This window comes from Palaemon carinicauda, chromosome 31 (assembly GCF_036898095.1).
Source record: "Palaemon carinicauda isolate YSFRI2023 chromosome 31, ASM3689809v2, whole genome shotgun sequence".
Lineage (NCBI taxonomy): Eukaryota > Metazoa > Arthropoda > Malacostraca > Decapoda > Palaemonidae > Palaemon > Palaemon carinicauda.
Genome location: NC_090755.1, coordinates 26381368 through 26396367, shown reverse-complemented (window position 1 = coordinate 26396367; position 15000 = coordinate 26381368). Strand labels below are relative to the sequence as shown.

The 15000-nt window shown below is 33.4% G+C and overlaps 1 protein-coding gene across 2 annotated transcripts in view; it reads left to right on the top strand.

Annotated features, from left to right (window-relative positions):
* Positions 1 to 15000, top strand: part of LOC137624362 (tyrosine-protein phosphatase 10D-like) — a 303867-nt gene that overhangs the window by 384 nt on the left and 288483 nt on the right. For both annotated transcript variants that reach the window (XM_068355068.1, XM_068355067.1), the window contains exon 1: positions 1 to 30. This exon is cut by the window's left edge and continues 384 nt beyond it. In XM_068355068.1, coding sequence (XP_068211169.1) covers positions 1 to 30 — 30 coding nt within the window. The remainder of the gene's footprint in view (positions 31 to 15000) is intronic.

Genomic DNA, 15000 nt, shown 5'->3' with positions numbered 1-15000 from the left:
ATCTGTGCCATAACGTCGTTCATTCATGAGGTGAGTAAGAGGTAAACCCGTTTTTAAACGGGGAAAAAAAAAGTCTTACCTTGGGATGTTTTCTCGAGAGTTCGACTCGTAGAAAGTTATCACTCAAGTCGAGAACTGTCAAATTTGTTTAAGGAGATTTATACCTTTGCTTCTTGATTATTTTTCTGTTATTAGTTCTTTGAATGCGTAGTTAACGGATAACGCTTACTAGACTAACAAGAGAGAGAGAGAGAGAGAGAGAGCTTCTCATCGTGTCAGTTCCTTAGACAACTTGTTGCACTGCAGTTGAAGTCTCGAACTTTCGGCGAACGTGGAAATGATGCTGAAAATAGAATTGGCGTTTTTCAGTATCCTGGATTTTGGCACTTTTATACGTTTTGTAAGAAAAAATATTTTCATTAATACGTTTTATAAGAAAAAATATTTTCATTAATACGTATTGTAAGAAAATATTTTCATTTATACGTTTTGTAATAAAAAATATTTTCATTAATACGTTTTGTAAGAAAATATTTTCATTTATACGTTTTGTAATAAAAAATATTTTCATTAATACGTTTTGTAAGAAAAAATATTTTCATTCATACGTTTTGTAAGAAAAAATATTTTCATTTATACGTTGTGTAATAAAAAATATTTTCATTAATACGTTTTGTAAGAAAAAATATTTTCATTCATACGTTTTGTAAGAAAAAATATTTTCATTTATACGTTTTGTAATAAAAAATATTTTCATTTTCAAGAAGTTTGTAGTCGACTCGAAATCTGGTTTAATTTTATAGTAAATGATCTACCGTAATAGAAACCTGTCAATTATGTTAGATCAAAACATGCTAATAGAAAGAGCACAAGTTTAGTAAAGAAATGGGCCCATACCAAGAAACAAGGGACCTTTGGCAGAGCCCCAAATGAATTTTTTTTTATCTTTTTATTAATAAATCTTACAACAGGATCAATACAATGGCTTCATATATACAATATTCATAATAATAAATTGCATCCTTTACAAATATAAAGTATGTAAGCCTTATATCCGATAGAGTAACTTATATTTCCTTTTATTCTTTATTTTACAATAGCATTAAGTACATATTCTTTGGTAAAGAGCTTGTCTAATTTATTCACACAAACTTTACTCAATATAAACTTGGTTTTTGACACATGAATTAGGTCCAACATTTTTTTATTTATTTATTTATTTTTTTATTTTAGGAAATTAGTAATGCTATAGTAATATCATTATCATTGCAATTATAATGATAACGTGAAAGCATTTGGTTTCATGAATATGAGCTTCATTAACAAGTTTGGAAAGCCATAGTCTACTCTAGACGATTAGCTTCTGCATTATTCATTTGTGACTAGTAGTAACTATAGCTTACTGTAACTATCCCAACCTTTGATCTTATGATTATTTTTGTGCCTCATATTATTATTGTTATTCTTCTTCTTCTTCTTATTATTATTGTTGTTCTTAAAGTTACTGTTTCTATTGCACCTGCATTGGCATATGACCATTGCATAAAAAGGACTTGATATATTAAAGTGCAAATGAAATGGAAAAAAAAGCGTTTGTTGAAATTAGTGTCTGATGTTTTATCATCTTAACGTCTCATTTACAACACATGACTTTGAACACTTTGTGAAAGGAAACGGACATTGAAATAGCTCATTGGCCAAACCGTCACCCAAGATCGGGTGATTGTATGGTTTCTCAAGCAATTTTGAGTCTAAGAGAAAGATGTTTTCCCATGGAAAGAAAGTAATGGAGTCATTTCATTAATTGCAGCTGTGACTTTCTCTTTCTATTTTTTTTTCAATAATTGGAGAATTTTCTTAAGTGTTATAGATGCATTTTTATGTTGTGAAGCTTTGAATCCTAGTACTATTTTTTATATACTTTACATTATACGTAAGTTTATAATGTGTTATTCTAAGGATTTTGTATTTTCTTCTTTGTATTCAGCTTTTACTCTTTTATAAATGAATTTTGTATTAATATTATTAGAAGGAAAGAATATTTTGTTAGTCACGAAATACTGAAACCTAATTGAGGGAGGATAAATAAGATTATGAAATTTATATTGCATAAAACAACAGACTTCTAAGTCTTAAGTAAAAGTACATTTCGGCAGACTATTTATTAACATATTGCCATGTTCATTTCAAGTATATGAAGAAGAAATATGATAGTAAATACATTAATCATACTAAAATGGAAAAGTTAGTTTTGAGCAGTTCTCAGATTTTAGGCAATTAACCCAGTCGTATTGGGTCTTAGTAGCACGTGTTTGTGAGGGTCTGAATGAACTTTAAGGACATGGTATACCAACACCACACTGCTTGCAGACTACTTTGAAATTTCCAGCGATATGAACTATTTCCATGTGTCATAAGGCCATGATGATACAAGCAATGCTTGCAGATGATGCTCAAACATAGACTATTGGTCTATTGCGAACACTTGTCCTGTTTTTCTCAGAATGGTGTTCTGGTCAATGAAATTTGGCTGTTAGGGATTATGGTCAAATTGTTTTGCTTATCATAGAAATAATAATGATAGCTTAGCAATCCCATAAAAGACAATGCAAATATAGACTGCTGAATTAACATGTAAAAAATACTAGGTTTAAACCAAAGCAAATCTTGCAAGGAGAATGGTTTGAAACCAATACTGTTCATGAATCCCACGCTATTCTATCTTATTTGTCTTTCTCTTGTTTTTTTTTTCTTTTAGCTATTATATTTAATGTTTTTACTATTTTGAAATATTTTATTTTGATTGTTCATTACTTCACCTCTAGTTTATTTATTTCCTCATTTCCTTTGCTCACTGGTCTATTTTTCCGTGTTGAAGCCCTTGGGATTGTAGCATCTTGCTGTTCCAACTAGGGTTGTAGCTTAGCTAATAATAATACTCTAGTAATAATATGTCCACCGAAAACAATTTCCTTCGACCTGTCGGGGGAAACATCATTACAGCACCCTAACTCGATCCTATTACGCGCCAGGGCATGAATAAAATATATCTCTCTTAGGGCTTTGCCACCTGTGGGTTTGATTTCATCAGTCGCCCAACCGCTAGAACAAATTTAATCTCCCTCCTGCCAACTGCAATGCGGTTTTGATCAACCTGCCGAGACAGATGTCTGCGTGTTTCTGTTTTATGCCTTTTTTTCCCTAGCTTGATTCAGATTGGCAGACGTAAACTTTTTTGGTTGCTACATAAATAGATCATTTTCAGTCATGATGTACAAACATTCTTGGTTAAATGAGTTTGTTAGATGAGAATCATGTCTGCTTTCCGATGGGATATAATTAGTAAGACGTTAAAAAGTGTAAGTTATTTTAAAATTTACGTCAAACTACTATGCCAGGAAAGACGATTCTTACATAAAAGCTTCTGATGTTAGCGCATATATATATATATATATATATATATATATGTATATATATATATATATATATATATATATATATATATACATATACATATATATATATATATATATATATATATATATATATATGTATATATATATGTATATATATATATATATATATATATATATATATATATATATATATATATATATATTCAAATAAGCCATATGTTTTGATACATTGTCTGGATTTTCTTAATGTATCAAAATATGTGGCTTATTTGAATATAATAAAAACACGTTTAAATGTGCAAAATTAATCATAAATACTGTATATAAACACATATATATATAGATAGATAGATATAGGCTACATTAAATTCCAGTTCCTTCACAGAAAGTATAATATCCTGATCAATGTGGCTACTGAAAGGAAGATTTTAGAGAAAAAAACTTTTTTAGATCATAGTCTTGTGGAATGAATATGCGATCATTCCCAAATCATGTAAAGGTAATATTTTCGCACCGTGCCCCAAAAGTTATAGTTGGCACAGAGTCCTGGTTAAAAGTGTTTATATGATATAATGTATATGAACAATTTTGATCAAATTTGTCGCAGCAAGCTAACTCCGGGGAACAGCGTCCAATTGGCCTCTCCTTTTGGTTTAATTTGTTCCATCTCTTTAAAGTTGTACTTGTTTAAGTTCTTTAGTTAGCATGAGGATTTCGTTTTCAGCTCACCTTATCTAGATTCTTTAAATTTAGTTTTTTTTTTTTTTTATGAATGAAAGTCTTATTTCTGCTTGTATGCTTGCTTCCCTTTTAAACTATTTATCGCAACTAGGCTACAAACGTTACAAGAAAAGGCAAAATTTCTGGAAATTTCTATTTGAAAATTCCTTTTTATTATAGCCCGTGGGACCTGGATGGGGCCAATATTAAGGGCCCAGGCTTTTTTCTTCCTCTTGTTTTTTGAAGTGTTTATAGTTTATATATAAAAAATTTAATCTAATGTTGTTACTGTTATGAAAAGATTTTATTTTGATTGTTTATTACTCTTTTTGTAGTTTATTTATTGCCTTATTTCCTTTCTTCACTGGGCTATTTTTTCTTGTTGGAGCCCTTGGGCTTAAAGCATCCAGCGTTTCTAATTAAGGTTTTAACTTAGCTTGTAATAATATGATATAATGATATGATAATAATCAGAAGAATTGAGCTGTAATTTATCGAACTGGTAATTCAAACGTACTCTTGTAGCGTGGATTCAAGTTCATCCATTATAGGGTCCTGAGTTTTACATATAGGAAAAATACTTGCAGTGCCTCGTGTGGGTGATGTTTGATGGCAGGCAAAAGTGTGTATCTGATTCATGTTTCGTTTGATATTATTTATTCCGTTTGAGTGAAGTTCAAGGTCTGGTTTCTTATCTGACGATATCCGCCTGTGGTGTGTGTTTGGTGGCGAAGGTGTGTTTCAGATTTTTCCTTTATTTAAACGGCTTTTTCGATTTGTACTTAATTGTTGTTTTAGTGATTACTTTTCTTGGCGAGTTTCAAGTTCTTGTTTGTTTTATTTTGTTAAATATTTATATGTTTGTATTTTTTCACATTTTTTGTCGTTGGATTTGCATTTTTATGAGTTTGTGGTCTATCATGATATTATATGTTTCTTTGCATTTTAATTCGAGATTTCGATTATTTTTTGTTTCTCTTTAAACGTGAATTATGTTTTAATGGATTTCATTGAAAAAGGGGGATTTTTATCTATTTTTTTCTTATTTTATTGAGGAAAACACCTTTAGGTGTTTGTTCGTTATTTTTATGATTAATATGTCAGTATTATTCTAGAACGTGTAACACTTTTTAAAGGCACTAACTGTTTATTTGTTTGTTTTATTATTTTTTCCGTCATTTCTAGACTTGCTTATCAGAGGATTGTCATTTTGGACTTGTTCCAAACCACGGTTACCGCATGGAGGTAAGGAATGTCATTATAATGGCGAACTTCATGGGAATTCCATCGTAGAGACCCAGAGAATTGTTTTAATTCAAGTAATTTAAGCAACGTCATTCTCATCCTTTGGGTCAAATTGGTGATTTGCCAAACTGGGTCTAATGTGAAGTATCAGGATATTTCCTCTTTGAACTTCGTACGCTGTTGGCAGCGCTGCAATCAAGCCCTTTTGCTTCTTAGGCTGTTTTGTTCTCATTAAGACTTGATATTGTTATAATTACTGTTTGCGGCGTCCATGAGCGCTATGTTTTTATAATAATTTTGATAATTATAAAAAAATTTTGTGTGAAAAAAAATATATGTACTCACACATCACAGAGATGTATTTGCTGGAGTGACACATTCGGAATGGCATTCCATTCTTCTTTATTTATCGGTATTAAATGCATCCTTTGTACTGTTTATTTAGGCATTTTTGATATTGCCTATACAATTTTTTTCTCATTTTCATAATAATTTGAGAGTGTGTACATGTATGAGTGTACTGGTGTCTCTGTAAAGATCTGACAACAGCCAGTGCCTCATTAAATTTATCCTTCACCTTTAACAGTATCAGCCGCTTCATAAATGTAGATAATATGCCCCTTGAGGTTTACTTCTTTTGTAGTTAACAGTACAATTATATTGAAACATTGGTTTCATTATTTCATTTATGGTCATTTTAAACTTATAGTTATTTATCATTCAGTATTTTTCGATTAGCCACTCCAAAGTCGTCCTCCGATTAATTATAACTCCGTAACTCTTTTATTTTGCTGCTGTGTCATTGTTTCCTGCATTCCAGACATCTCTGTTTTTTCTCTTCATCCCGATTCTTGTTGTTTCATTCTTTTTTATTTTCAGTTCGTCTCTATTCGTTCTGGTGCTAACCAATCTCAGTTTCGCATATTCCTTCCTTTGGGTGTCAAATGTTTGCCTGATTCCATTTTAGTTTATATTTCTTGTATCAATCAAATATACTATTCATCCTTTTGAAAGGAAGAAAACATTTATTTTTCGTGTCATGTCATTTGTGCTGTGCACTCGACCAAATATTGATTTGGTTGGGACTGATCCTTGTGACTCTATGTTAATACAGTAAAACACGTAAATAATGTGGCACAGCGTATTCATAAGATAAGGTCAGAGGATGTGGAATTTATAGGATATTTTTATCTTTAAAGGAAACTTTTAACCATAACTGGATGAGATGTGCTATTATATCGTTCGTTCCCTGGCTGTGGTCAGACATGATTGTGACACCACAGAGAGAGAGAGAGAGAGAGAGAGAGAAATGCCTATTTTCTCTATATATATTGATTTTTCGAATAACATTACTTCCTCATAAAACCCATTTTCATTGATATTTATGATGTGAATTCCCAAATTACGGTATTACGATGCACGGGTTAGTCACTCTTTGCAAGTAATGCAGTTTCAGCCTGCAGAAGATTCCTTGACCCACTTGGACTCGCGTGCAACACCTGGTTCCCGCAATACCGATTGTGTTGCTTTTATTTGGAAATTCAAAGTCTTGTACCTTTCAAGTATTGTGTAGTTGTCAAAAAACGTGGAAATTAGAAAAACATACTTGAACTGTTTTAACAATATTAATTTTTATATCTGAATAGAGAACAATTCCATAAGAACTAAACAATGGTGTCTGCCACATGCATACGTTAACCTTTTAATTAGAATATTTGATATCTGCACTGCGTGGAAATAGACACAGTAACGTTTATGATTAGCGTATCTATATTTTATGATTATTTATGGAATACAACCTTTAAGAAATTGATATTCACTAGTATTAATGGTATGGTATTAATAACTAAACTACTGTTTGTTTAATTTTCATTAGATCCTTTTTTAGTAATCACGAGTCCCTATTTTGATGAACGAAAGTACTGCGGGCTGAATACTTGAGGGTACTCTATCTTATTTCTCTTCATCTTGTTTTGTTGAAATTTTTATAGTTTATATAGGAGATATTTATTTTAATGTTACTCGTCTTAAAATACTTTATTTTTCCTTGTTTCCTTTCCTCACTGGGCTATTTTCCCTGTTGGAGCCCCTGGGCTTATAGTATCTTGCTTTTCCAACTAGGGTTGTAGCTTAGGAAGTAATAATAATGATAATAAAAAATAGATTGACGCTGAAGTGACCTGATGGTTTTATCAATGAGATGATTATGTTGAATACTGTCAAACAAGGAACATAGATGTTTTGAGAAGGCACTCGAGATTTGGGATGATATAGGCCTAAGCGTGATTCCAAGTTTAAAAGGCCCTGCAGCGATTCGCTATCGCAGATGGGGAAAATAGTAATTTTGTGTCCCACGATTTAATAGGCCTAAAGTTACTAAGGAATAGGAGCGGTGATGATTTTAAAAGATAAGGGATGATTTTAGACGAGTAAAGGCAGGGCCACAAGATCAGACCTCCGTTAAGGTGTTTATGAGGAGGGAGTAGGCCTAAGATCTTGGGTCGTTTGTAGATAGAAGGATCTCAGACTAATAAACAGGCAGATGAGGGAAAAGCAATTTTTTTTTATATCTAATAAGGGACATAGGCCCACTTTCCTGAATCCCACTCCTAGTTGCATTGTTTTTAGCTCTTTCTTTTCATATGCTTATTCTGCGTTTTTTTTATTTTAACAGTGCATCTTATTAAACATTACCTTGTTCCAGTTTTGATCTTATTCTAAATTTATTTCTAAAAGTGCGACTCGTCGTTCACTTTTATCTAATGCATGGTCATAATGATTATGATGGTGATAATCTTTCTCAAAGGAAAGAAATTAAAAAGAAAATATACATTATTGACAAATAGTTTAACCAGACCTCTTGGGTTGAAATTCGCAACTCTCACTGAATAGGCTCCAAGGCTTTGGTCTTAATCAGTATAATTTTATCTTGCCTCGTATGATAGTTTCTTTAAAAGGCTAAAAATGGGATGCCTAAAAATTGTGAAATTTAATATTTTGACAAAATTTCTTTTGCAGGATTTGTTGTTATTGTTATTAGCCAAGCTACCACCCTGGTTGGAAAAGCTCTTAACAAAGAAAATAGCCCAGTAAGGAGAGGAAATGAAGGGAAAAGAGAAGAAACTATCTATAAGTAACGAATTAAAGGTATAAAATATTTCAAGATCAATAACAATTTTATAATATATAAGTCATATCATCAGAAAAGCATTTACAAAAAGTTTGAGAGTCTTAGAGTTCCACTGATTCCCAAAAATAAGGGAATCATTGATAACTCGTTCTCCCCTTTCTTTCCTCACACATCTGACAACACCAAGCATAATGCGCACCTTCTCTCGCTTCAAGAGCGTTGCTAATGTAACTGTTTTGGGGATATTTACCTACAAGGCAAGAGGTCGAGAGACTTGAGCTCTGGTGTTTCCTATTCTTGGTTAGGACCATAGCTTCTGTATCTATCCTTTTCTGTGTTTGGTTAAAAATTTCTTGTTTGGGGGTACACTCTAGCACACTTTTTTCTTATTTTGCTCGCTTCTTATTCCAAATTGTGTTCGGCAGATTCATTGTCCTCTGTATAAAGACATTTAATGTTATTGTTATCCTGCTTTGCTCTATTTTTGTTTATTTGATTTATCTTTATTTTTCTTGTTATTGATGCATCTCTACTTGTGATGATGATAATGATAATAATCACACACACACATTATAGAGGATAAAGGGAAATATTCTTTTCGAAACACGCATGAATATACCATATGGTAAATATGCAGCAATGCATGTTGATGGTATGAAATTGACGTTTGCTGTAACTTTTCCTCGAACTTTTGCTTGCAATTACAAGGGAAGTGACTTGGTACAGAAGCCCCATGTAATTTTGTTCTTAGGGGTCAGCGTTGCACAGGTGTGCACCATAAATAAAGATAGCGTATTGGCTAATGGTATAATTACGCGATATTAGTTTTTTTTTTTTCAGAGCGTACTTGTGATTATTGATACGTTTCCCCCTCCACCGCCCTTGTTATTTCCGTTTGTTTTGCCATTTTGGTAATTGAAGGTAGGGTCGGCGAAATCCGGTGATGTCGATCTCTTTACGTGATTTATTAGTGTTATTACTGACGTTGACAGAACAGGTTGATACTATGACACTGTTTTTGCCATTGCATCGTCCCAATAGAGAAAGGTAACATAGAAGTCCATATGTTGCGCTGTTGTCGTCCAACTCTAAGTATTGCATTCAGAAGTTGTTCATAATTCAAGGGTTGCAAGCTGCTTTTTGCACGAAAGATAATATTCATGTCGACGCCAATGACTTTTTTGCTTGATCATATCAGAAAGTATTGACAAATTAGCGTATTTAGATGTGTGAAACAGTTTGCATTCATCACTTCTTTGTATGTTCATAGTTTTGATTAGATCGTATAGCCAAACGATCTCCTATGTGCTTATTAAAGATTTATATGAATAAAAGACTTTTATGTTATTGCTGTGTTTTGGTCTATTCTAATGCAGCAATCCCATTAGACTCGAGCAAAACCTATTGTAATGGCAACTTAATTCGCGGGTGAACTTTTACCCCGCAACCTTTCGCATAAAAAGGAATGAGTACAAACAGCACTCCTCCTCCGGGGAGCTATTATACTAAAGGTCATCCTGTGACGAGATTACGCACGTTTCGGGATCCAGGGTGTTACTTTAAGTTTGACTGCTTACTTTACTTAACTTTGAGCCTGTTTTCCTGATCCTATCACACACGGAAAATCCCTGCGGCCTCCTGGATCTGCATTTTAAAGCATTTAGCATTATCGTGATAGGCTACTTCTTCAGAGGACGAAACTTGTCAGGACGTAATCTTATATTTTTTATTTCATTTTCCCTGTGGTGATTTTCCGTCTGAGCGTCACGTATCCCTGTGATTTTTACACACACACACACACATATATATATATATATATATATATATATATATATATATATATATATATATATATATATATATATATATATATTAAAACTACAAGTCCGTCCGTTAACCTAGGTTGATAAATAGATCCGATGAGGAATTCTCTCTCTCTCTCTCTCTCTCTCTCTCTCTCTCTCTCTCTCTCTCTCTCTCTCTCTCTCGATTACGGAAGGTGACAGCTGATATGAATAATGTAAGACTTGTGTCTGTCACTTGCAAATATCTTATTGACTGATATATTCCGATTTGTATCTTTCTCTCCTCTGTGTTATTCATTATTTGACTACTGAAGCCATTCACTGGTTTTGTGTTTGTGTATTTTTCTTGTTCACGCATTTTCTCGTAATGTTTTGTAAATAAACGTATTGTAATATGGGGTATTGAATATCATAAAACAGTTTGTGTGAACGGTAAGTATATTATTTGATATGTGGCAATATATCATTGCAGAATGTTAAAGATTTTAATATGGATATCCCTCTCTGATAAGCATTTCCTATTTTTACTGGCTTTCAACTTCTAACCCTCTCTCTCTCTCTCTCTCTCTCTCTCTCTCTCTCTCTCTCTCTCTCTCTCTCTCTCTCTCTCTCTCTCTCCTGGACCATAAGAATCCTTTACATATTCCAACGGCATCTGGAATAAAACTTCCCTGCAAGCCTTCATTGATATTCCTCGTCTGCGTATCTAACGTTGTAGGAAAAGGACAATAATAGTTTTAATATATGCCGACTAGGGAGCCCTTTGATGGCGGCGGTAAGGACATAGCCTCCGAATGCATAGGCTATGTATATACTGTATATGTGTGTATATATATATATATATATATATATATATATATATATATATATATATATATATATATATATATATTCTTTTACTCGTGTTCTCTTTGTACGACACTTTTGTTTACCCAGGGTTTAGGGAAGTGCAAGTCCTTTCTAGACTCTGGGTTTGTGTAAACAAGGTGTTGAGCTTCCGCTGTGTGTATAAGGAGTTGTATGAACGAAGGGTCGGGGCGTGTTTTGGTAGGGGGTTCGAACGCCTACTGAAGCGACTTCTGGGAAGGTGTATAAAGCAGACAATGTTATTTGATGTTTACTGCAACGAAGGTTCAACCACTCTTCAGTTGTTTAGGGTTGAATGAGGAAGTGACCGTCGTGTTGTTTATTCCTGTCGCCATCTCCTGCGTGTGTGTAGGGAGTGGCGTCAGAAGAATTCAGCCCATCTTACAGCTGGGTGGACTTGCGGTCGATAGAGGAGATAGATCCTTAATCCTTTGAGCACCTTCGAGAATGGATGTTTAAACTTTAAGCTGACGGAGAAATTCGACCAAGGTGGCTTGTTGTGATAGATTACTTGAAATGACATCAAGTTTGGTGGACGTGATTCAAATTTACATATTTGAGAAACATAATTTGCATTATTTTTCTAGTTTGCTCATCTTTTGGTATTTTAAAATGGTTGCATTTACAAAAGTATTTGGTTGAATTAGATTTTGAAGGTTAACTAAAATCAATTTATCCAAAAGCGATGTTTCAACTGAATTTGAGTATAATTTACTCTTTTCAAACAATTTCAGTACAAATATAGTTTAGAATTGAACACCATAATCAGTGAACCTGTTTATAACCCAATCTCTCTCTCTCTCTCTCTCTCTCTCTCTCTCTCTCTCTCTCTCTCTCTCTCTCTCTCTCTCTCTGTTGGAAAGTCTTCAGTATATATCATTTTTTTACTCTACTCCAGGCTCCAGGTAAGGATATTTACCATTTACGGGTTCTGCTACCTGACCATGGCTATCTTTGAGATCAATACCGAAATATATCTGCATTTACTCAACGCAGGTCGTTTTTTAAGAGTCTCTAACTAGTTGACCTTAGTCTGGAAACGGCCTTGGGTCCGTCGATTTCAGTTGCATTCTCAAAAAAAAAATCATTCACAAGAATAGAAATAAAATTCTTGAAAAAGGTGGCTTGGTAAACACATGGTGGGGAACATTTGCTCGTAAACAGGGACCATATATAAGTGCTTGGCATTTCAACCTTTCGAAGCACTCTTGGTTTGTGTGTCTTTATTTTTAGAGATTGGCATTTGGCAAAGGATGGAAAAGGGCATAAATAGGTAATGAGAGAGAGAGAGAGAGAGAGAGAGAGAGAGAGAGAGAGAGAGAGAGAGAGAGAGAGAGAGAGAGAGAGAGAGAGAGAGAGAGAGATCATAAGTTGGCTCTATATGCCATGGTAGCCGATTTTTTTTTTTTTAGAAATGATTTGAATTTAAAAATTCTTCTTACGGCTGTTCAAAGAATTTATACAGATTGCAATTATTCCATTTCCAAATCACTCGAGAGAGAGAGAGGAGAGAGAGAGAGAGAGAGAGAGAGAGAGAGAGAGAGAGAGAGAGAGAGAGAGAGAGAAAGAGAGAGAGAGAGAGAGAGAGTCCAAGGAGTATTAACCCATCTGCTGCACATACCTCCATGGACGTTTATTCTAAAGAAGCTTTGCAGATGGGACACCCTTCCTCTTGTCTGTGGCCCCAAGCGCTAACTTGGAGATGCCAAGTATGGTTTGGAATTTAGAGAATGTAGGCTTAGAGCTGAAGCTTTGGAGTCATGTTCAGGTGTGGGGAAGGTGACAATTAAGCCACAAATTCCTTACTTAGTTTCTTCATTTTTATATTTGGTAGTATTTTCACACGAAGGTGTTTAGCTTAAAATCTGTTATGTCGTAACGCTAAGTATCTTTATGTTGAAGAAGTGATTTCGTTAACTTTATTTATAAATGGAAAAGCGATTTTTAAACATTATTTACTACGGTACCTAGGGTTTTTATAAAAAAAATAAAGTTATCGTTCAGTAATTTATACTCATCATTATCATCTACGCCAAAGGGCCTCTGTTAGATTTCGCCAGTCGTCTCTATCTTGAGCTTTCAAATCAGTACTTATCCATTCATCATCTACTTCACGCTTCATAGTCCTCCGCCATGTAGGCCTTGGTCTTCCAACTCTTCTAGTATCTTGTGGAGCTCAGCTGAACGTATGGTGAACCAATCTCTCTTGGGGAGTGCGAAGAGCATTCTCAAACCGTCTCCATCTACCCCTCATCATAGTCTCATCCACATATACACAACATTAATCTCTTATAGTTAATATTATTTGATAATGTTGCATATTTTCATTATCATTTATATAAAAACGTCGCTAACAATGTAAGACCTTATTGATTAAGTGAGGCGTAGAACTATTTTATATATATATATATATATATATATATATATATATATATATATATATATATATATATATCAAATAATACTCTGCAATAGATGTAATCATTTGTCATGCATCGGAAATATATAGCTTTGTTACATCCATCGTTGTTAACCGTTTGATAGAATTAGTTTCTCTTTTCAACTTTTGACGAGATTAGTTGTCGGTTTCCATTTTTAGTTACGTAAGCAGTCGGGTACTCGATGCTTTATTAGCCCTTTGTGTTTCCTTTGATGATGTCACATGAAACAATTTTTCCCGTCGAGGATTGTTTTTTTCGTGTAGTTATCCAGCGGCGTTCATGATTTTTTGTCCAATACAAAATAAAATGATCTTTGTACACCTGTTTTTTTTTAATATCATTTAATTAAGAAAGGTTATGTAAAACGCATCAAAGTACTCTTTTGGAACTGCTTTGTTAATGGCATTTCCAATTATCAAGGGTTAATCTCAAAGGTCAGAGTAGGTCAGTGGTTGGAAGTGACCGCATTTTCACTTCGCTTATCCACGAGAATCGTGGGGTCTTGTTTTCCCCACTTACTGTTTTAATGTATTTTGACTTTAATTTTCAAAACAGCATTTTGTTAAGAATTTTATCGTAATTTGACTTGGATTTTGTCAAGTGATTATTTTCTGTTAATAACACAAAAAACATTTGGATGGAAATTTTCTGACATTTTAACATTTTTATATCCATTGAAAAGTACATGTAAATTGATATGTACAGATGTACAGTCAAGGAAATTAGTAATTAACTTTTGACATGAAAAACTATTGTTATGTGACTCAATATCAAGACTAATTAACACAGAACAATGCAAGTATTATATATTTGTAAACCAATCGTTTATTAGTTTTGCATGTGATTTACCTCGAGTAACCATTGACAACTCATTTGTGAATTTAAATGGTCTCATATGATAGTAGCCTATTATTATTATTATTATTATTATTATTATTATTATTACTTGCTAAGCTATAAGCCTAGTTGGAAAAGCAGGATACTATAAGCCCTGGGGCTCCAACAGGGAAAATAGCCCAGTGAGGAAAGGAAATAGGAAAAATAAAATATTTTAAGAACAGTAACGACATTACTATAAATATTTCTTATATAAACTATAAAAAACAAGTGGAAGAGTAGCAAAACAAATGGAAGAGAAATAAGATAGAATAGTCTAGCTATTATTATTATCCTGTGTTGACTGTAACCATTGCTTGGTATCCATATTGTTGGATAAAATCTTGAAGTTGGATTTCTTATCCCTGACCTGGATATTAATCTCCAGCACCGTTATTGACTTGACTCATTATACATGCTGCCTACGTTCAGTTGTAAGAGGTAGACAGTTCTACTACATAATGCTAGATAGGTAGTTGATTCTAACAGTACATAACGAT